Raw genomic sequence first — 24,191 nt, 5'->3', positions numbered from 1 at the left:
CTTTTTGTTCAAGATGTCACATTTCTTCATTGATGGTTATATGCTCCACGATTATTGTTCGAATGAAATAATAATAATAATAATAATAATAATAATAATAAATATAATAGAAATTCACTTAGTGGTTGCTGAAAATGGCCTAGGTTCATTAGGGCCGATTAAAAGAATAAAAATCGCTAGAAGGAGGGGTCGAACCTCCGACCTTGTGGTTAACAGCCACACGCTCTAACCAACTGAGCTATTCCAGCTAATTTATTATTAAACTTTCATATATTTCTCTAATTAAGTAAAATATTAAAGATAAGTTCACAATTACAATTCATTGATACATGTAATCTACATTTTCCTATTAATTACTCTCCAAATTGTTTTTTTTTTTTTTTTTTTTTTTTTTTTTTTTTTTTTTTTTTTGGTAATGCAGGAACCCGCAGCCAACCATATAGGTGCACTGGGTAAACCTACACTCTCGTATAATAGCTTGCAAACCATACGAGAGATGTAAACCACACTAGGCTAACCATGTGTGACAAGCTCGACCTAGCGACCGTTGACAAGGGGATTCGAACTTGGGTCAATTGACCCAAGCTCCCTTGCTCCAACCGCTAGGCCACCCTTGCGGGTTCTCTCCAAATTGTTGATACTTCTTTAATGTGACTTACATATCTTTAATGTGAGTAATATAATCATAAGAAATCTTTATAAATTAGATGTGCAATTTGCGTATGTGTTTTCCGCCAACAAGTTATTCTTTGGAGTTTCTACCAATTAATTAAAAATACCAACTTTGTAGTCCACCCACAAATTAATTAATTAGCTAGGATTATATTTGTGACTAATTGCAACTACCCCAGGCCAACCTTAATTCTTTGTTTAATTAGTTCAAACCTAAACTTTGTTGATTCCTGACATTATTATAATATCATGTCCTGAAATTAATTAAGAGGTTAAATAATATACTGTTAATTATTACTCCATCTGTTCCATAATATCTGTCTCTTTTGAGAATTTTTTTTGTTCCATATTATCTGTCACTTTACAATTCCAATGCTGCATTAATTGGTTATTTTTCAATTTTACCCTTGTTAACTCTATAACACTCTTCATGCATTAATTAATAAACAAGGGTATTTTGGTTCATCAATATCTATTTTCCTAAAATCAAGACATATTTATTGAGATTCTTAAGATTTGTGCCTAGGTGAAAAACGACACCTATTTAGGAACGGAGGGAGTATATTGCAATAATTTGATCAATAATTGTTGGCATGCAATAACAAGGTTATTGTTTCTAAATTATTAATCATGAGTTGTAATGTTCCATTCCCTTTTACTCGGACAAAGACAAAATCCGATCAACTTCGCCGAACTTTCCTTATCTCAAACTCTTTTGATTACGTCAATTATTTCACAAGGTGGATTTAAATTTTCAGAAGTTTGAGGGCGACGTCCTTGAAATATTTAAATTGAAATTATAATTGTTTTTCATTATATTTTCTTTCTTTAATTTTGGTCGTCCTATGTATCATGGACTCATTATCCCCACTAAAACGTCAAAATTACGGTGTGGGAAGAGGAGCTTCTTCGGAGTCAACGCTAAATAACGGCAGAGGTGGTGGTGGTGGTGGAGGAGGAGGAGGAGGAGAAGGAGAGGAGCGGCGGCGGTTGACAAAAGTGTTGTTCAATGTACATATCCAGAACAGTTTAGGGCCGGTACAGGTCATGTTGCTGCCGGAGAACACGGTGGCGGAGCTGATGAAGGCGGCTGTTGACATTCACGTGAAGGAGAAGCGGCGACCGTTGATGGGGAGTAGTGATCCGGTGTGCTTCGAGCTTCATTATTCCCAATTTAGCCTCCAAAGTAAGTTTTCAAATATTACTTCTAATTAAACAACAATTTGCTTTTTGTAATTAATAATTTAATCATATATATATATATATATATATATATATATATATATATATATATATATATATATATATATATATATATATATATATATATATATATATATATATATATATATATATATATATATATATATATGATGATGCTAATTACTAGCTCACCTAGGGTGGTGTAGAAAACGAACTGGGAGAGCAAAGCAGATCAGTAGCTTGACAACTTGATGATCCTGAGGTACCTGCGATCATAGAACACATAAGCTAAGCCGGGGGTTGATCCGGCGGAAACCCCTCCGACGCTCAAGTCAGACGTGCTGATCATAGAAATAGTCCAGAGAATACCATTAGTAGTATTGCTCAGATAATAGGACGTACCTTAATAAAATGAGTAAAACCTCTATTTATATGTCGTTTATTGGGTTTGGTTTGCTTTGTTGGGCCCAAGCCTTACTTGAATGTGTTTGGGCCTCGGCGATATTGGTCTTCGATATTGGGCTCGTAGCCCAGTAGGTAAAGAAATTGTAGGCCCATTGGGTTGGCCCAATTAGGCATATCATTAAGCCCCCCACTCTCGAGTCGATGTGGGGGCCATGTTGTGATGGGTCTCAGATCGTGTCGAGAGTAAAAATTGTAGAAGTTGATCGTTGGCGTATGGCCTGATGGTATGCGAAAACGCGTTGGAGCGTGTGTCGGAGGGGTGTGAATGCGCGTTGGCGCATAGCGCGACAAAGTTGCCGCGATATAAGTTAGTTGAGTCGTCGGTTTTGTCCCGCGACGATGTAGTAGCGATTTATCTCCTCGTGGGAGTTGTCTTGTCGCGGGGTAATAGTGTTGATCGAGTTATCTCCTCGTGGGAGTTGTCTCGCGATAATGTAGTAGCACGGAGCTAGTATTCTCCTCGTGGGAGTTGTTATTTTTCGACATTTTCAATGTTTTGACGCGTTGCTTGTATGTGTTTACATATAGCCTTCTGCGTGATGTACTTGAGGAGGGGATCAGGCTCTCAAGATTTTTATATGGGGATCGTGCCCTTTGTTAGACCTCGTGGGTCGTAAGTATGTTTGGACCGTGGCCACGTTTTAATGAAGGACCCATCGAAAACAAGTAGATAAATTTGAGTAATCAAGCTGGCCAGGCTATGTAGATTCCCATAATATTTCTAAGTGTTTCTAGGGTCGTAATCGTGCTATCTTGAGCTTGCGATTATATATTGAATTTCGGGCGAGTTGTCTCCTCATGGGAGTTGCCTCGCAACGGGTTGTAGGATTGAGCGAGTGGACTCCTCGTGGGAGTTATCTCGCTTTAGTTTTGAGATTAGAGAGGGTTAGCTCCTCGTGGGAGTTGTCCCACAACGGGCTATAGGACGGAGCGAATGATCTCCTCGTGGGGATTATCTCGTTGTGGTTTTGAGACCAGAGAGGGTTAGCTCCTCGTGGGAGTTGTCCCACAACGGGATATAGAACGGAGCGAGTAGTCTCCTCGTGGGAGTTATCTCGCTATGGTTTCGTAGACCCAAGGGAGTTGGCTCATCGTGGGAGTGGTCTTGAGCGAAGTTGTAGGAGCATTGGATGATGCGCGATTTAGGCCCAATTAGGCATATCAATATATATATATATATATATATATATATATATATATATATATATATATATATATATATATATATATATATATATATATATATATATATATATATATATATATTGGACTTTGGAGGGAGTAATTTTATGTACGATGGGCATACTTCCACATTTAACAAACAAAAAGGACTATGTAACAAATTAAGCAAATAAATAAATGGGTCGAAATATTCAATTGTTCTCAAAAAACATGTAAACATATATAAAAAATATTTATTATACTGAAATAAGCTTAATTCCACTTTGTACCCTTGAAATTTATTATTTTAGCACTTTGCATCCTTCAAAATAGTTAATAACATTTTATACCCTTGAAACACAATAAGTCATTCACGATGCACCATATATAGTATATTTTAAACTTAATAAGGATAGTTTCAAATTTTATTGGTTTTTTTTATTTTCAGGGTGCAAAATAAATTGTTATTTTCTTCTACCTTCACCATAAATTCGAGCGTAAAATGGAGAGAAAAAAAAAATCAACAATGAGTTTCTGAAAAAAAACTACAATTTCTAAAAAGAAAATATCACTAAAATATTCGATTAATGGATCTTTTATTGTAATTAGTGAAAATATTTGGTAGAAATCTTTGGAAGAAAATATAATTTTCAAATAACTTGATAACAAAATAGCTGAAATATTTTTTATTTTTTATTTTTAAATATTTTTTTGTAATTTTTTAAAATATATAGCTGAGATGTTTTTTATTTTTTGCGCGTTATAGTTTCAAAAGAATTAATGAATATTAAAGGAAAAAAAGATTTGACATTTGTTATCCTAAAAAATACTACTAAATTTTTTCATTACTTTTATTAACTTTAAAAATTCATTCGAGATGCATTATGCATAATTCATTGTGTTTCGACTTTTAAAGTGTCCAAAGTGCTATTAATATTTTTTAAGGGTGCAAAGTGCCAAAAAAGTTATATAATAAGGCCCCGTTTGGTTACCAAGATAAGCTATGTTTAACTAAATAGTTGGACTTAATTTCATGTTTGGTATCCCAATAAATTGTCGGGTCGATCCGCTAAAATTATATAATCATGGCTTATCTTGCCTTCTAATAAGTTTTTTTTTTGACGTTGCAAGCTCCAATAAAATAATTGGATTTCATTAGATTATTTAATCTTATTTTAACTAATCTTATCTTACCAACCAAATGGGCCTAAGAGTGCAAAATGAGATTAAACCTTCTGAAATATATTAACTAATGCAGGTTTGAAGGCAGAAGAAAAATTGATAGACTTGGGCTCCCGCAATTTCTTTTTATGTCCAAAAATTGTGATGAAGTGAATTAATATTAATTATGTATATCTTCTAATCATTTACTTGCTATATTATTTGTAAATTTCGTTTTATTTTAAGGGTTTATTAGATATAATCCCCTTAAACATTTAAATAATAGGGGTAGATCCAAACTTAAATTTGCCATTTTGATAAAAACCCAAACTTTTCTAAATTACATTAGTACCCTCAATCAAATCCCACAAATCCCGTTACTTTACCTTTTAAAATAATATCAAACTGAATAATATGTTTGTTTGAAATACTAATCAATTAGGATAATTTTCCTTATTATATGAAAACGATTAGGGTAAATAATAATATATATGAAAAAATAATAATATATATGGAAACTGAATAATATGTTTGTTTGAAATACTAACCAATTAGGGTAATTTTCCTTATATCATGTAATAGACTATCTTATTGATCTAATTCGACTATGGATCTCGTTAATCGACTATGGATTCCGTATTATTCAACCACATAGTATATTAATAATTTCAATATAGTACATTAATCTGCTATGATAGTATATTACGGTTATAGTAGTGATATGAAATTGTGTTACAAACAATATACCACTGAAATGACAAGAACATTGAGAACAAAACCAACGTAAAGTATTCCAACATAACCAATAAAATAGTACATTAAAAATCTCATAATTTCAATCTAGTGTTTTGATAAAATACATAAAACACATCATAACACAATCAAACCAATATGTCGAATTAAAAAACTCTAGTACATTAATAATCTCATATTAGTATAATAAAATGATAATGGTAGTATCATACGGTATTCATAATAGTATACTACTGTATTACAACGGTTTAACACTTAACCGAAGTTACCGAGCCATTACATCGTAAACACCTCTTTATAGCAACCAACCCACCAAACCTCAACAAAATCCATACGAAATTCGCCATCGAAAAAACCTAAAATCATGAAACAAAATTAAAAATGCAGAATACTAAAAAATAATTAAATAGACTGCAAATACATTTGAATGACAATACATTAATATCATCAAAAATAAACTTAAAATGCAAAATCCATACGCTAAATTAAAAAAGACTACAAAATATATTTTAATGTACTACCGAGCACACAAAAATCGATTGTTGTAAATAAATAAACCAACTATCAATATGGATCAAACTCATGAACTCGACCACAGCAGACATTTATTTCGATTATTGCTTAAACCAACTACGACGCTCAAATAAAACAACTCTGGTCCGACTGCGTGAACCATCCTCTTATAACTCTGTGAATCCTCTTCCAAACAAACATCATCAGCCAAAAATAACGATGTATATGTGACGACGTAATTTTGTTAAAAAACGTTCTACTTAATAGAATCAAGTATCAACACAACTCTTAAAAATGTCTAACCACCGTACACGACAACCCTGGACATACAGCGAAAATAAAAAAACGAAAAAAATGCATTCATACCCGCTTAACAACGTACAACAATGAACGCTCAAATCCGATCCTATTTCCACGCCGGTGAAAAAATCTTCAAAGACGATAGAAAAACGATGAAACGCTGGAGAAAATCTTCAAAACAGATTGTACACGATTTGATAGAAACAACCAATAAACTCACGTAAATTTATTCCGTGATTTTAGGCAACGTATCAGCAAATCTCATATCACGTAGTTAAGGAAATAAATGCCGTTCAAAAATAAAACAGGGGTATTAAAGGGAAATTATATAATATATTTTGCCAAGTTGGCAAATTTGGGTGTATCTATAAAAGGGAAAAATTAATTGGATCTACCTCATTAGAAAATATGAACAAGGGGGTTATCCCTAATAAACCCTTATTTTAATTATGTATATCTTCTATTAATATACCATTATATTAATTAGGGTAAATTCCATTTTCACCATTTGTACTTTGGTTCGGTATCACTTTACCTCATTTTATTTTCAATTGCATCGATTTGCTTCCATGTACTTGAAAAATTGTCTCAATGTGACCATTGCGGTTAGTTTTCAGACAGTTGACCTTAACACCGTTTGAAAATTACAAAAAAGTCACCCCTCCCAGTTCAAATAATTATTAAATAGAAATAAAAAAAATTGTGGCTGGCGTAGTGGACTATGTTTTCTCGTTGTCTTTAATTTTTTTATTATTATTTTTTTGTTTTTTAATAATTATTTAAACTGGGAGATGTGACATTTTTGTAATTTCAGAACTTAGATCAAACGGTGTTAAGGTCAAATGTCTGACAACTAACAGCGAAGACCAAATTGCGACAATTTTCAAGTACATGGGGGCAAATCGATGCAATCGAAAGTAGAAAATGACAAAGTGATATCGAGCCAAACTACAAGGGGAAAGTGAAATTTACCCTATTAATTCTGATTCTGATTTTGTTTTATATGTACTTTCCACTCTATAGAAACGGAGATGAGATTTTCACATTGTACCACTCTTCGTTCGATTCTTTCATATTCGTTGGATCATTTTTCCGCGTGATAGGTACATTATTTGGATAAAAGAATTTTTAGATATTTAAAAAGAGAAATTGACTAATTTAAAAACAAAAACATCTCAAAAATTTCCACACAATGAATAATAACTCAAATGTTAATCCAAATTGAAAGTTAATGATTTAAATTCATTGTCACATGAAAATTTCATCCAAATTAGTTCAATGATTTTTTTTAAATGATAAAATTGAAATTTTAGCTCAAGTTCTTTTCAAATGCAACACTAATTCAACTACATAATTCAACTACAGTAGAACCTCGATAAATTAAAAATCTCGCTTAAATAATACATTTTCCCGGTCCCAACTCGGGGACAACGTGCTAAAATAATAATTCGCTAAATTTATAAGATAATACACATTCTGGAATTTGAAGAAGGCCCATATAATATATTAATTAATATTGCATACAAATAATTCTTAAATTACATGATATAATACATATTTTATAAATCTATGAAGGCTCAATAAAATATATTTTAATTGTCGCTTGTTTCTCGATGAAGTTCACGTTACCATCAATCTCATCCCTCACTTTTCTTAATATGGCTAGAACTTTTGGTATAGTTTTCTCATAATTCAACAGAAAATTGTTCAATATCATTATTGCTTTAAGAGCTTCGGTTCATGAAACGGGCTCTATAGTGCATTGAACTAATGATACAACGAATAACATACATGTAATTTTTTTTAAATGTATTTATTGAAAATAATAATAAAAATAATTTCATAATTTCATAAATTAATAAGTTAATATTTCACTAAATTAATGGAATTTTGATGGTCCCAATTGTATTAATTTATAGAGAATTAACTGTATATGCTTAGAAATAGATTATGCAATAATAAATAAATAAATAATTGAATAAAACTTAACCACCCTAATTGTAATTAATCCCTACTCTTACCTATGTAGCACGGAAACTTCAACTTTTTACTGAATCATTATTTCGAACACGTTTCGTGTCCGATACTCGAAAACACTTGCCGGGCACATTATGAGCCATTTTGCTATTTTTTTAAGTTAGAAATATTTTGAATAGCAAATTTCCAACTCTTCTTCTTTTACTTCTCTAATTATTTACATGATTTAATGATTAATGAAAAATTAATAGTTAATAATAATATATATATTTTTTAAATATACTTGTATGGAAATGTATAAAAATAACTTATAAATAAATAAAATCTTATATACGTTTATATAGCATATTTATAAATATAACCTTATATTTTTAATATTTACATATTTCTTCCAAAATCTCGTGTCCCCATATTTTGGACATGCCGTTTCCCGTGTCAGTCTTTCCATTCTTCTTAACGTCGTTTTCATGTCCGTGCTACATAGTCTCTTACTTTCCACACAATTTGGATTAAATTTAAATTTCCCCTACCTTATAATTTAAATTTAATTAAAAAAAAGTATATAAATTTCTAATTAAAAAATATTAAAAATTTCACCCAACAAAAATTGAAAAATACTATAAATGTATTTAAATTGTGTACACCACTTATGAGTTATGATCAAGTTAGAGCCCCATTTGGCAATTTAGAATCTTTTGATAAAAGCCAAAAACACCTGAAACACTCTTCTTCGTGTTCTACTTCGTCCCCCATCCCCAATTTCCAATAATTAGGGTTTCAATTCCGATAATCTCTGATTCCTTTCTTGCCAATTCAATCAGCATCTACCTTTACCTCGTCATCCTCGAAAAGTATAACATTGAAAATTGAATTATTCCCCCCAACAAAAGAATTAATTGACGAAGGAAAAAGGAAGAAGAGAAGGATATGGCGGATGTGTTGCTTTGGCTACTGTTCTTCTTCACACTTATTGCTATTCTCATTATCATCGTTTTCCAGGTTATTATCGTTAATTGTTATCTGCTGTTTGTTTGCGCAAAGATTTGTACTTTATTTCGGATTTTTAATTTAATTAATTCATTTTGTTTTTTCATTGAATGCTGATGAATTTGCCTTGGGAAATTTGATTGCTTGGGTTGATTAGATGAGAATCTTAGTATGATTCATCTGCAGAAATTGAGTTTATTTGTGCTGTAATTAGTTCCCTTGCTTATTATATGAAGCTGAGCTATTTAAATATTAATTTAGTAATTAAAAATTGTTCGATTTGAGAAAATATTTATCTAATTATCTGTGGCAGTTTGGTAAAGTTGACCTCTTTAAGTGTACCAATCGATACATAACTTTCGGCAGGCGTTGATTCTGATTTCGATGATGATGGTACAAAATATAAATCGAATGTGCAATTGTAATCATGTTAGTTTTCCGACATATTACAGTACATGGTGTTTCGGTGCTTCTAATCAAAGCCTTAAAAAAAAAAACGAAAAAAAGGGTTCCGTTTTATGTAAATTGCATCTTATCGGGATAACACTAATTGACGTATTGTGCAGCTCATGTGTTTGGCGGATCTTGAGTTCGATTACATTAATCCTTACGACACGGCATCTCGAATAAACAATACGGTGTTACCAGAATTCATCACGCAAGGAGTTCTATGTCTCCTCTTCCTTGTAACGGGGCATTGGGTTATGTCGCTGTTCTGCGCTCCGTACCTCTACTACAATGTGCGATTGTAAGATCTCTCTCTTTTTGCTCGTGCGTCAAAATTTCACTTGAATTTGTCTCAAACAAAATTTCGGCGTTTGTGCCTAATCAGCATGATTGATATCGCAACTCAACATTTCTTGAATTCACTCTTTTATGTATACATATCGAGACGATCCCTTTAAATTTTAAAAGGAAAAAAACTACATTTTGTGCGTATTTCGCCTTTCAAATGTCATCTTGCACGTAAGGTCAAGCTGGTAATTAGCATGGAAAAATATAGCATAAATCATTTTTTTAACAATTTATATTTAATTTTGATCGAATTTCATCCAAGAAGAGACGATGGATAATTCTTATCCATTTAATTTGGCAACATATTTATTTCGTACCCCTTCGTTTCTTGTGAAAAAGGGTTAACTCTTTGAGTGAAAGAGCAATTGGGCTTACAACTAAAGGCGGTGTATAATTCTTCTCGATTCTCATACAATATAAAATGTGTATTCAGTTGAGTTGTTATTTTATTGAATAAGGTACCTTCGACGAGAGCACCTAATGGATGTAACGGAGATATTTAATATGCTCAATTGGGAAAAGAAGCAAAGACTTTTCAAACTTGGTTATACCATACTTCTTATCTTCATGTGCTTGTTCTGGTAAGCAAAATCGTGCGACACGTTTTTTTATTTTTTTTTTATTTTTCGCCTTTTAACAAGTTCAGGGTCTTAAAATAATAAATAATAACATCCTTATTGACAATTAATCTGCTTGGTGTAGGATGATTTACAAAGCACTCGAAGAAGACGAGCATTCGTTGTAGCTTTCTGCTCGTAATTGGGCCAGCTGTGGTTGTCGTAATTTACATCTCAAATGGTTAAGTATTCAAAGTAGGCTCCTATAATCTGCAGGTTTGATTCTTAACCTGTAATCAATACTGTACGAGTTTTTCTAAATTATTATTATTTTTTATTTATTTTTAATGAAATAAATTATGTTAGTGATGTTCGTACTGATTTCGTGGGTCTGGTGGGCTGATGGGTTCGGGATATGAAGGCCTTGGGCCACGTGTCATTTTTGGCTACAATAGTCAAGATTCACAACAAAACATTCGGACTCCGGTTCTTTTCTTTTTGATTTTTTTTTCTTTTTTTTTTAGCATTTTTAGCTTAAAATTTGGGTTGGGAGGTTGAGGAAAATAAAAATCTAAATTTGATTTTTTTGCACACTTGAAAGATTTCTAGTGAATAGAATAAACTATCATCATTAACTTATAATAATCAATTTATGGTGCGCTGTGAATGATTTATTTTGTTTCACTGATGTAAGGGGCTGATAAACTTTTTTGAGTGTTCAAAGTGCTAAAATAACACATTTGAAGGGGGCAATATGGAATTAAGCCCAAAATCAATACTATTAATATTATGTATATTCTATTATAAGTTAATATTGAAATGGAATTTTTAATTTTGGTTGCCGATTTCGATCTCATAATTTTCAATTCTAGAACGATTTTTCAATTTTTTTTGAAATTTTCATTTTCATTTTTCTGGGACACAATTAGAAGTATTTAGTTACCAATAAATTAGAAATTTTCGGAATTTGCTAATTTCAATCTGGTTTGTTCGATTTTCATCCCTATATCCAATGCACATTCAAATATTCTTACCTAATTAGCTTTATGTTTACTTTAAAGCCCCTCATATTCTCGTATTCTGTAATATTGCTTTAATTTATCAATCCCTACTTCCTAGATCCCTTGAAAACCTGCAAGTAAAAAGACGACATTTCATATCATTCTTGGACCTAATTTTATTCTCGAAAAAATTCTAAGAATGTTCGTCGATCTTCTCCATTTCTCTATATGAGTTAGATTTTACATCCACTTTCAAGATCATTAATTATTCTCTCTATCCCTATACATCTATTTCTTAATCTATATCGGCCTTTTTTTGTTGTTAGATAAGATTAAATAATTTTACAAAATTCCAATTGTATAATTAATAATTGGACTAAAGAATGTTTAAATTAAGTTAAAAACTCATTTTTCCATAATTGCTGACAATTTAGAGGACTAACAAAATAATAAACAAGGTTTAGTTATTTAGTTAGTCATAAATAATTATGCCAATCAAACAACTCCGATCCTTAGGAACAAGAAATTATGAATTAATTTAAAAAAAAAATCAAAATTCCACCGATTCCGTGACATTCTGAAATTGGAATGGATTTTTGACTATTTTTTTTGGAATGGAGATTGTAACACATTTTTTAATTTCCGGAAAAAAAAAATTGAAAAATTTCCGAAGAAGCCATTTCCGATCAATTTCGTCTAATTTTCACCTCTTATTTGACCTGTTCTATTTTCATCCTTATGCCCAACGCACGTTCAGACGTTCTTACATAATTAGTTTACTTTAACGCCCCTCGTATTCTCATATTCTATACTATTGCTTTAATTTATGGATTCGTACTTCCTAGATCTTGATTCGAAGATATTAAAAAGGTATCTCCCTTCCAAACCTGCAAGTACAGAAGGTGACATTTCATTTCATTTTCGACCTAATTTTATTCTTAGAATGTTCATCATATATTTTCGATTTTTCTATATAATTTAGATTTTAGCATCCACTTTCAAGATGATTATTATACCTATCCCTATACATTTATTCCTTAACCTAGCTATTAGAGGTTTTTTTTTAGTTGATGGATAAGATTAAATAATCGTACAAAATCCTAAATAAATTAAGTTTAGAATTCATTTTCCCACAATTTACTTATTCATAGCTAATTATTCCAATAAAAGAACTCCTTAGGCAACAAATTATTTAAAACACTTATTAGAAAAATAAATTAAAACACAAGATAGTGGAACTTTTTGACATGTAGATACTACTTTGCTCACTTATTATATATAATCACTGATTAACTAAAAACAATCCATCTGATACGGATTGCCACTAACTAAAAAACAATAAAAACTTACTAATTAATTTTACGAATAAATTCATTAGACATTTTTTTCAAAATGAAAAACTGAATAATTTTGCTAATTCGATTAGAGAAATAAATACTAGCAAAGGTTTATCGAGGTCTAGCAAATATGTTAATAAAATATATAATTTAAAAAAAAATTATGTAAGAGATAATTTGAATTGAATATTAGTAGAAATTAAATATATCGAATTTCACATATTCGTGTGTGGGCATATGCGTACAGGATAATGACAAATACAATTTTGCGGAGAATATTCACAAATTTGGCGAGAGGCACTGAACTGTATGATTTACAAGCTGTTCTATATTATATAGAAGACAGAAGTATAAATTTACCAATGCATCTATATGATTGGCTGCAGATTTTTTATGCCAATATATATATATATATATATATATATATATTTGTTTTTGGAATGGGCAACAAATCCAAGTGGAATACAAAATGACCACAATAGCTAAAAGGCAACTAATTATTGTGGATCATTTGGCTTTCTTTTTAAAATAAAAAAAGTTACTTAATTTCTAAACAACTTCAAATGCTTTGAAATTGACAAAAATGTTGGGTTTCATACATAAATTGAAAAGACATGTCTGGCCTTTGCACCAATTGTTTTTTGTTTGAAATTATTTTATTTTAGTTTTTATAAGCCAACCAAAAAAGGTATAAATAAATATTTCTATTTTATATATAAAAAATTAAGATGTTAGAATCATTCATCCATCAAATTCACCCAGGATCATATGATAAATATTATCCAATTTTCAATACACATCTTAATCAATTTAATTTGTATTCAAAATATTAAATTGATTATTAATGGAACCCTTCTAGATAAAAAAAAAAAAGTGTGATGAATATATTGTTAAAACTAAATCAGAGGCGAAATGAGTCGAACTATAGAAAATTGATACGAGTTCAAGAACTCGAATCGTAACTTTAAAGCTCGAACTCACCGCCAAATTTGCAAAGATCAAATTTAATTTTAAAAAAATTAAGCATTATTATATATTTGTATTTCTCAGTTTTTTATTATTTGTAGTATTCATTTTTTTTTAAATATCTTTGCAAAATCGAATATTAAAATTTAAAATTGAAGGACCACAAGTATTATTGCATTCTTTCTTTTAAAATCAGATAGATATCCACCAATTTTTATTTTATATCTTTTGTTGGGAAATCATTTATATTTATAATTTATTATTCAGGTATTTTATTTTCAAGTGCCCCACCAATCAACACTTGGAGGTATAGATAATTTGCTCCTTTATTTCCTTGTCTTTGTTCTATAAAGTATCACTTCACTTTTAATATTTTTCATGTGTGGTTTGGTTTAAACAAGCAATTTTAATTTCCCATTAAATATTTAAATTTTCATCTCGTAAATTAAATAAAAAAATATTAAATTTTATTCAATTTGTTTTCTATAAATAATGATGAAAAAATAGGTTAACTCCATCCCTTGTCAAGATATTTGCCACTTTCGATTTTTTCGTGCGTGTTAGGAACACAATAAATATGCATGTATTATAATAAAATTAAAATTAAAATAAAAATATAGCAACTAATAAAAATACCCTTACTTATTTCTCAATTAATTAATTCTTTTTCAAAGGACAAATATTGAGAAAAGTGAAAATTAAAGGATTAAATCCTAATTTAGCAAACAATTTGGAACTAAAAAATGTTTTTTCGATTCGTCGTCGTCGTTTAGAGCTACAATTTTCTTTAGTCTACTTTCTAGTAATTTTAAGTTCATTAGAATTATGCTTTAAGTATATTATTCCCATTTAGGCTATTTTTCGTATTTTTGTAGTTTTTTTCACTAGTAATAGGACTTTAGTTTTTTATTAGGATCAACTTTAAGCTTCTATTTTTTTGCCAAACAATATTACAATGAACTAATGAAAATATGTATTTTAACAAAATATGATGATAAATTTATGAAAATTTAGTATTTAAAAAACTATGATGGTAAACTTATGCAATTGGCATATAATTTCTTCTAAAGCATGGCAATGAACTTCCCAAAATTAACTAAAAATTGGTAGTGAACTTCAAAAAATTGTCACTTAACTTCCAGAAATGGACGGTTAACTTCTGAAATATGGTCGAATTTCGGCAGTGAACTTTTGAATTTTAGAAATATCGGTAGCGAATTTATGAAAAACCGATAGTGAACTTCCGACAATACACTTTAAGTACTGCAAGACACATCCTCCACTGTTCACGAACGCATCTCGTACTAATTACATAAGCGTTTGCTTAATTCCACTAGACGCTAAGCTAATAAAAATGTTCCGATATTTTGAAAAAAAAAAATTATGGCGTATGAGAAACTTTTAGCTTATCGAAAATTTTGTGTCTCCTTGTTAATATGAGGTATTTTAACTAATTGGCAATTTCGTTTTATCACTTTTAACTAATCTAGTTTTCCCTTTGGATAGAATCTGATTTTTTATTTATTTTTTTGTTCGAATATGAATTTGGAACATTTTTTTTTTCAAATGTATCTTTTTATCACACTATATATGCTATATGCTTTGTCCATCTTTTGCATTCTCATCACGCACCATACATGTATATATATATATATATATATATATATATATATATATATATATATATATATATATATATATATATATATATATATATATATATATATATAGATATATATATATATGACGAAGCTTGCACTACTCTACTAATTACATAAGCAAAATTATCTCCCAACAAATCAGAATCAGAGAGAAAAAAAGAGGAAAAAGAAAAAAAAAAAAAAAAAGCCGACCAAAATCTTGCAAGAATCCATGGAAAAAACATCATCGGAATCAACCAATCACAGCTCACCCCTTTACGCAGAGCTCAAAACCCAATGGCGAATCACAATCCCTCTAATCGCAATGAACTTCACGTGGTTCGCCAAACTCGCCATCACCACCGCCTTCCTCGGCCGCCTTGGCCCGCTGCCCCTCGCCGGAGGCACCCTCGGCTTCACCTTCGCCAACGTCACCGGATTCTCCGTCCTCAACGGCCTCTGCGCCGCCATGGAGCCCATCTGCGGCCAGGCATTTGGCGCCAAAAACTACAAGCTCCTCCACAAAACACTGGTTATGGCCACCTCTCTCCTCCTCTTGGCATCGATCCCCATCGCCTTTCTCTGGCTCAACGTTGAAAAGATTCTCGTAAGCTTCGGCCAACAGAGAGATATATCGATCGTGGCCAAGAATTATTTAATCTATTTCATGCCGGATTTAGTTGTGACCTCGTTTCTATGCCCCCTCAAAGCTTACTTGAGCACGCAGAACGTAACTCTCCCGATCATGTTCGCCTCCACCATGGCGGTGGCTCTACACATTCCGGCGAACTTGTTTCTCTCTAGGGCGAAAGGGCTCGAAGGAATTGCAATGGCCGTGTGGATAACCGATTTCGCGGTGGTTGTAGTGCTCGGATTGTACGTTTTAGTGGTGGAGAAAAGGAAAGGGGGTTGTTGGAAGGAAGGGGGGTGGTGGGCCCAAGATAGATCCGATTGGATAAATCTTCTCAAGCTAAGCGGGCCGTGTTGTGTCACCACTTGCCTCGAGTGGTGGTGCTACGAGATACTAGTCCTCCTGACCGGCCGCCTCCGGAACCCTAAACGGGCCGTCGGAACCCTAGCCATCGTTTTGAACTTCGACTACTTGCTCTACTCCGTCATGCTGTCGTTGGCCACGTGCGCGTCAGTGCGCGTGTCCAACGAGCTGGGCGCGGCCCGGCCCGAATTGGCGGCCGGGTCGGCCCGTTTCTCGCTCGGTCTTGGCGGGTTGATGGGCCTTGCGGGCGGGGCGGTGATGGTTGGGTCGAGAGGGGTGTGGGGGCCGTTGTATAGCCGTGACGCTGGGATTGTTGGGAGCGTCAGGAAGGCGATGGTGGTGATGGCGGCGGTGGAGGTTTTTAACTTTCCGCTGGCGGTGTGCGGCGGCATAGTGAGGGGGACGGCGAGGCCGTGGGTCGGGATGTATGCTAACATGATTGGGTTCTATTTGTTGGCTTTGCCTTTGGGTGTGGTTTTGGGGTTCAAATTAGGTATGGGGATTGAGGGTTTGTTGTTAGGGTTTTTGGGTGGAGTTGTGGTTTGTTTGGTGATTGTTTTGGTGTTTGTTTTGAGGATTAATTGGAGTGATGAATCTCACAAGGCTAAATTATTCACCAACTCTTCTTCTAAGGAAGAGGAAGAAGAAGTTGTTAGTGAAAAAGATCACAACAAGTTCAATCCATTAATGATTGTATTATGAGATAAGTTCTTGATTTTTGTTTGAATTGTATTTTTTTTATGCATATAGTTAGTTTCATACTTCTCTATTTCACATTGATTGATATTAATGTTACAATTTTTATTTTATTTTTAAATGTTTTCTTTACCTAAATCAAAGAGGCACCAAATTGAAGTATTTGAAATTGTGCACAAGAAGTATGATAGGATGTTAAGACAATCTTAATTTTTCTTAGTGGTGTATAGTTTATGTCCACATCAAGATAATATTATTTGAGTGCAAGAATTATAGATAATATTTCGTTTTAATAATTAAGAGATTGATGATTTGCACTCATGATATTTAAATAATAGAACCCACTTTTATGGAAAAAGATTGTTGTGTAGGATTCCAATTTAATTGTTTCTATCACAAATATGAGAAAATGGAAATCCAGCAAGGAATCATGAATAAGCACGATACTAAAATCGGATATGATTGAAAATTGGAACGAAATTTCTGAACTTGTGTTGATTTCGATTCTAGAGCAATATGTTTTTGTTTCAATTCTCAAAAGTTTCATATTTTCAATGTGGCTCGAATGGTTTTGGATCGGAGTTATAAAATATATACAAGACTTGTAATTTTTTGTGTTAATTTTTTATCTCGAATTGTTAATTTTGGATCGCAATTGAAATATATGTGAAAAATCAGATTTTAGTTTTCAATTTTTCTTTTTTTTTTGCAATTCGAACTAATTTTCACTTTGGATCGGAATTCAAATTGTTTTTGATCGGATCGGAATTATTTATATTACAAATGAATGAAAAAATTAGGATTATTTGATTTTTACCGTCTTCAATCGGATTTTTTTTTAATGTAAATATAATTAATTTTTTACTTTTCGGAAAAAAATTCTTCAAAAAATGCTAATTTCGATGATAATTGTTCCCCCTCACGCAAGTGGCAACTATTTTCTCTTAATTTCTAATTTCCGGGTAGTCGTTACTCGTTTGTTATGATGATGCAAAAGCAAAACAGTTCCGTGAGGAAGTTGTTAGAAGCCGTTCGTATAAAATTAGTTTTCGAAATCTTATGAATTTTCAAAGCTCCCAAAAAATATTTAGAGTTAGAAATTGGTCTTTAATGAAACAAAATTCAAAATTGTTTACTAATTCATCTGATTTCCACACTCAAGTAAAATACATAAGATGAACACTGATAAATTGATATAGACACAAAGTAAGTTGAATTTTTAATGATAGTTAAAACTCCTTAAAACTATAAATTAAAAAAGTGGGCTCAGATTCAGGTTTCGGTATGCATCAAATACTTGTTGGATGATCCTAACTAGTTTGTCTAACACAAACTACTACAGTAGAACCTCGATAAACTAATAACCTCGATTAAATAATAGTTTCTCTCGGTCCCGACTCAATGAAAACGTGTTTAATTATTAACTCGATAATTTAACAATTCGCTAAATTAATAGAATTTCCCTAGTCTCGACTGTATTAATTTACAAGCAAAATTTGCTGATCACCAAAAAAAAAACTAACTACACGGAGAATTTTGGTTGATACTTCTACTTTCTTGAACAGAATATGAAGATTCACTTGTCTAAAATCTGCTGCTCGATAGTAAAAGGAAAGATCATAAACACGTATCTGAGGTCTCGGCGATTCCAAGAGCAGATTTTAGTGTTTCCATCTGCCTTTCCTTCAACGCAGCTTTCTCGTGGGCCGAAAACCTGGTCATGTACACAAACACATATTCAGCACCACAATACATCAACAATTCACTTGTCTAATCGATTTTCGTCAATTTACGATTGCATCATCAAGAAATTATACATATGTCATTCAAGTACATTCCAATCAAATCTTGTGAAAATTAAAAAAAATATATTGAATGTTCCAAAAGGCCTACGAATCTATTTCTTAACTATTGTTTTATCCAAGGTCTTCTTTGAACTCGGCTATCTATTCACGGACAACCTTATTCGTGGCATTTCTCAATTCCCGGCCCCACAGAACAGAATTTAATCTTGATCTGAACACACTATCGTAAACACTCTATTCCATTCTTTTCAATCGCAAAGTAGCAAGACACAGAAATAAAATCGAGACGATCCAAATCAATTAGCACTGACACTTGAAAAACTATACAATGTTAACCAATTCAAAGTGATATTGCACATTCAACTTTATCTCTTGCAAGAATCCAAACACATTTTTTAGGGTTAAAAACCGAAAAAAGGGGGAAATCGAACGAATACGTACTTTCCAGAAATAAGAAGTGCATTACTCGCAGAGTCTTCGTGTTCCTTCGCCTCGTCGAGCTTGGCCGCGATCTCGGCATCGGAATATCCCTGATCGATCAGTTTCTCCTCCAGCACAAGAAGCTTGAGTTGAATCTGACGTTTGCGATCGTGCTCCAAAATCTCCTTATTGGGTTTTCCGGCGGTTACTAAGCCCTTAGTCGGGTCGGCGCCGGAATTGTTCGCCGGCGGCCTCACGGAGAATCTGTTGGACTGCACGTGGCCGGTGGTGCCGGAACCACGAGGTGTCTGTAACCCCGTCCCGTTGTACATGATTAGCCCTTGCAAAAATTTCGATGTGAAATCCCAAACCCTAGGGTTTGAATCGGAGAATTTTTCTTCAGGGGTTCTGGCAATAAATCAAATCGAATCATATTTATACATCATATTTAACTTTCTTTCTTTTTTATTATTATTAGTTATTTTACATTGAATAAATTTCTATATTGACTTTATTTTTTATTATTGTGTAGACAATTGAGACATATTATATTAGAATTAGCAAATTTAAAAATAAAAAATTAATTACTTTTCAGAAGTGAAAAGATAAATTTTAAATTTCATTCCAAAAAGTATCGAAAATCGAAATTCCAAAAAATCGAATTGAATCTTAATTCAGAATTGAAATTGTCATCACCTATAATATAATATACATAATAATGTTTTTATTATGAGTGTAATTTAAAAAAAAAATTAGGAATGAAAAATATTGTTCCAAAATAAAAAATATTAATACCTAAATCAACGGGATTCAAAAATTTCGTTCGGATAATCTTTTGATTTTCATATTTAGGTGTCGATGTGAACGGGGTTGTATTTGACTGCCTTGAGTAGAGCATATGCGAGAAAATCTGAATGTATGCGTGGACATCTTTAGGGGCTAGCGACGCATTCATTAAAAGTATGCGTTTTGAATTAAAAACCAATCGAACACGTTACTAGCCCCTACTATTCAATCAGTAGAACCTTATAGCAATAACCGAACGAGCCATCAATCTAATACACTAGACAGGGGTCTAACCGTCTAAGATTTGATTGAAGCAATTGGCATGTACTGTTAGCTAGCGAATATCTCCGTAAAATCGAAACTTTCGATATATTAAAGAGTACAAGAAACCAGCTTCAAGCTTTCCATCAAAAGTACGCATCGAAAGATAAAAAGAAGGCTAAAAATAGAAATCGGCAATCAACTACAGAACAAATTGCTATTTGTAAAACTATATAACAGCCAATGGCATATTTGATTACAATAATTGGAATGAATAATTAACCAAGACCTGCAGTGGAATCCTTTCTTGGTGCATCGGCCTTTATACGGTGCGGCCTAACGATACGATCAATGAGACCGTATTCGAGTGCTTCTTGAGCATTGAAACGCTTCACCCTACCTAGGTCTTTATGTATCTGCATAATCGACATCGTAAAATTTCAAAACAACAAAGAGAACAATCATAGAAATGAATTCAAGATTACGTAATAAGCAATTAATTACCTTGTCAACGGGCTGGCCAGTTTTCTCAGCCAATTCCTTGAATAGATAGTCCCTTATCCTCAGCAGCTCATCCGCCTCGTTTTGAATGTCATCAGCCTGCCAAAATAGGTTCACAAGACGAGTGTAAACTTGTGTGTGTGTGTGTGTGTGTGTGTGTGTGTGTGTGAGAGAGAGAGAGAGAGAGAGAGAGAGAGAGAGAGAGACCTGGCCACGAGCAGCTCCAGCCGGGGACTGCAATGCAATTCTTGAAAGAGGCATTGCAAAGCGATTACCCTTCACAAAAAAAAAGAAATTGTTAACGAGATACATGGCTATACCAGATGAAAACAATTTCAACTTAAGTCGATGAATCTGATAAGGATGCAATCCATCACTTGAACAGAGACTATAATGCATAATAATCATGTATCACAACTATGTCCGTGCATAACTATTAACGATACCAAATAGAAGGGTGCATTTGTCATTCTATTTGTAACATAAGAAGCACTCTTTATGGTGCATACCATATCAAGTCTTTTTTGGTTTGATCTATTCGAACAAATTGCTTGATTATAGTCAACTATATCATGGCTAATCAATCATATCAAACGGTAGCGTAAGGGTAAAGCCCATTTGTTATTTCCACCAAAAATAATATTGGGAACCCAACAGAAAGAGCAAAAAATCACAATATGTTTACTTAAAACATATGAATATATCCAAACCTTGCTTTAATAATTGTATAACTACATCGAATTAATATCACTTGTCATTATTAAGAAAGATATACCTTTTCGCCTGCAGCAAGTAGAAAACCTGCCAGATTATAGGCATAGCCCACACAGTGAGTACCCACAGCACTTTTCAGGCTTTGCATTGTATCATAAATAGCCATGCTAGGAGTAAGCTGCCATTGAAAATGATATTTATCGTAAAATTTATGAAGAAAAAAAAAAACCGAAATATACTGCTAAAAGACTGAAGAACTCACATCTCCACCTGGGCCATTAATGTACATATAAAGCTTCTTTGAATCCTCGATGCTATCAAGGTACAACATGGTTGCAAGTATCTGGTTACTGAACTCTTCATCTATGTGTTGCCCAATAAAAATAACACGTTCACGGTACTGCAGTGTCGAAGAATTCAAGAAAACTTCTATCAAACAAGTTTCAAAGAAAATGATGAACTAGGTCGATTGATATTCGGATTTATAATTTGGTGAACAAAATAAAGGAAATTTAGGTAAAGCCATAATATAACGATGAGTTGTGTATTTGATTTTTTAGCAATGAAGAAGCGAAAAAAAGACTTACGAGAGCATTCCACAAATCAACCCACTGCCAAGTTCCCTCTGTGGGGTTTCTATAAGGCACTCTAGGTGTTCCAATAGGCATCATTGAAACACGGCCCCTTGTTGGTTTCCTATTACTAGATCTGCAATTGGATAAAACGAGCAAATAGAAAGAGAAAATTCAAAAAATTTCACAGTTATGGATATTGTATAATATGATCTTATTCAAGAAAAAAAAAACTCCGCAAATAGGTTTGATGGTGCTCGTGAGCAAAAGGATTATAATATACTAAGGCCTCGTTTGGTTGCCAAGACAGGATTAGCCAAGATAAAGATTAAATAATCTAGTGAAAACCTTTATTTGATCATGGAAGCTCCCTAAAAGGCAAGGTTAGATAAGCCCTGATAACATAATATTTGCGGGTCGACCCGAGAAGTTCTTGGGTATACCAAACATCGAAAAAATTCCAATTATTTAGTTAATCACGGCTAGTTTCCCCAACCAAACGATGCCTAAAAGTACTATATATATCTATATACACAGAATAAACTGGTCCGTATGCTCATCCAAGTATGATACATACACATTGCAAGCCAAAAAAAAAAAACCGAGTTAACTCAAAAACGAAATTCCATACATATTTAAGATCAAGTAAACGAGTCAACACTGAGAATAAACTCGTGATTGGTGAACCATGCTGTAATTTTACGGAATGCAACTGTAAAAATCGTTGAAGAAAATCATGTACTTGCAAATAAAATATAACTGAAGTTAAAAACGAAGAAACAAAAAATACTGTCTCAAATTAATAAATTCGAGATGGGAAATTGTGCCCTAGAAAGAAATTTACCTGGACTCCATACTCTTGTGAACTCTGGCATGGAATTCCACATTCAAATTGGGTTTTCCTACTCCATAACAATCTGTGCATTTTCAGAAAATAAAAAAAAAATTGAATTCAAAATTACAGGAATTTGAATAATAAAGGAGTGAAGATTAGAGCACACGTACTTGGAGATTGAGCTCTTAAACCCACAAATACTTTGCTGGCACAGCTGCAATTAGGAATAATTGAGAAATTGGAATTAGAAAAATTATAGCTTTGATTTTCGAGAGAAATTGAAGAAGAAAAGCAAAAAAAATAACCTGAGAGAATACTGCGCAGAGTCAATTTTAGAGTGTAGATACGAGGTTGGAGCGACTGCCATTGTTGTGAGGAGAGAGAGAGAGAGACGATGATTTTTGGATATGGAGGAGAGAGAAGCGGGTGGGTTTAATTCACAGACCCGATTTATCAAGGAACAAAAAAGATCAGAGACCCGGACCCGTATTATTTATTCAATGGGTTCTAACTTCTAAGTTTAAAAAATAAAATGTTTACACAGTGTTTTTATGATTAAAACCATAGGGAACTATGAAAAATTATACATAAATTACAGAAATCATTCTTGTAAAGATTTGAAGTGTTTTAATTTATTTATTTTCGTAAAAGTGGAAATTGATGATTTGGTGTTTGTAAAAAAAAGTAGAGGTGGATTATGAGGGAAGTTTAACATGCTTATTTATTTCAAAAAACAAAAATTTAATGACCAATTTATAAATTGATGTATTTAAAAAATAAACTTTTAACTTTAACTTTCACTTTGATTTAATATAAAATGTCTTGATTCGGACTCAGAATATCATATACCTATAGAAAGCTCAAATAGTTGGCCCCAAACCCATCAGGCCTGAGGCGGCAAGCCCAACTGAAGCGCTTGCCTTTCATCCCGACGTCGAGATTGGAAAGTAATGTCGAGTACAGGGGTCGGCACCTTGGAGGATGCATTTAACGAACCGACCAATGCATTTATTACATTGACACTAGCATTTAATGGTGGGGTGGCCGTCAGCGGAAAGCGGGAGATGCCATAACTCCGTACCAAAAGGCTTCACCTAAAGACAGACCTACAGGTGTGAC

At 32.8% G+C, this 24,191-nt stretch overlaps 5 protein-coding genes and 1 non-coding gene across 6 annotated transcripts; 3 read left to right on the top strand and 3 right to left on the bottom strand.

Moving 5' to 3' along the window:
- Nucleotides 1-174: 174 nt before the first annotated feature.
- Nucleotides 175-248, bottom strand: TRNAN-GUU (transfer RNA asparagine (anticodon GUU)). The gene has a single exon. It is a non-coding gene; the product is annotated as a tRNA-Asn (tRNA).
- Nucleotides 249-1,347: 1,099 nt separating this feature from the next.
- Nucleotides 1,348-4,848, top strand: LOC105965679 (uncharacterized protein At4g22758). Its single transcript, XM_088821071.1, has 2 exons — nucleotides 1,348-1,858; nucleotides 4,760-4,848. The coding sequence occupies exons 1-2, from the start codon at nucleotides 1,525-1,527 to the stop codon at nucleotides 4,834-4,836; spliced, it is 411 nt and encodes a 136-aa protein (XP_088677197.1). The 5' UTR covers nucleotides 1,348-1,524; the 3' UTR covers nucleotides 4,837-4,848.
- Nucleotides 4,849-8,891: 4,043 nt separating this feature from the next.
- LOC105965674 (protein cornichon homolog 4) lies at nucleotides 8,892-10,917 on the top strand. The gene is made up of 4 exons (XM_012990243.2): nucleotides 8,892-9,204; nucleotides 9,759-9,940; nucleotides 10,446-10,568; nucleotides 10,690-10,917. The coding sequence occupies exons 1-4, from the start codon at nucleotides 9,133-9,135 to the stop codon at nucleotides 10,730-10,732; spliced, it is 420 nt and encodes a 139-aa protein (XP_012845697.1). The 5' UTR covers nucleotides 8,892-9,132; the 3' UTR covers nucleotides 10,733-10,917.
- A 4,680-nt stretch (nucleotides 10,918-15,597) lies between these two features.
- On the top strand, nucleotides 15,598-17,299 carry LOC105965672 (MATE efflux family protein). The gene has a single exon (XM_088818502.1). It carries the CDS (start codon nucleotides 15,721-15,723, stop codon nucleotides 17,182-17,184), a length of 1,464 nt encoding a protein of 487 aa, XP_088674628.1. The 5' UTR covers nucleotides 15,598-15,720; the 3' UTR covers nucleotides 17,185-17,299.
- Nucleotides 17,300-18,576: 1,277 nt separating this feature from the next.
- Nucleotides 18,577-19,823, bottom strand: LOC105965678 (pre-mRNA-splicing factor CWC21). The gene is made up of 2 exons (XM_012990246.2): nucleotides 19,425-19,823; nucleotides 18,577-18,892 (listed from the first exon to the last, which is right to left on the bottom strand). Exons 1-2 carry the CDS (start codon nucleotides 19,733-19,735, stop codon nucleotides 18,796-18,798), a joined length of 408 nt encoding a protein of 135 aa, XP_012845700.2. The 5' UTR covers nucleotides 19,736-19,823; the 3' UTR covers nucleotides 18,577-18,795.
- A 710-nt stretch (nucleotides 19,824-20,533) lies between these two features.
- CLP2 (CLP protease proteolytic subunit 2) lies at nucleotides 20,534-23,555 on the bottom strand. The gene is made up of 9 exons (XM_088818494.1): nucleotides 23,378-23,555; nucleotides 23,243-23,286; nucleotides 23,082-23,154; nucleotides 22,253-22,373; nucleotides 21,928-22,065; nucleotides 21,727-21,843; nucleotides 21,159-21,227; nucleotides 20,955-21,050; nucleotides 20,534-20,866 (listed from the first exon to the last, which is right to left on the bottom strand). The coding sequence occupies exons 1-9, from the start codon at nucleotides 23,437-23,439 to the stop codon at nucleotides 20,729-20,731; spliced, it is 858 nt and encodes a 285-aa protein (XP_088674620.1). The 5' UTR covers nucleotides 23,440-23,555; the 3' UTR covers nucleotides 20,534-20,728.
- Between the last annotated feature and the right edge of the window lie 636 nt (nucleotides 23,556-24,191).

Source organism: Erythranthe guttata, chromosome 1 (genome assembly GCF_056151865.1).
Source record: "Erythranthe guttata isolate IM_541 chromosome 1, IM_541, whole genome shotgun sequence".
NCBI classification, from domain to species: domain Eukaryota; kingdom Viridiplantae; phylum Streptophyta; class Magnoliopsida; order Lamiales; family Phrymaceae; genus Erythranthe; species Erythranthe guttata.
This window is presented reverse-complemented; position numbering and strand designations above follow the sequence as displayed.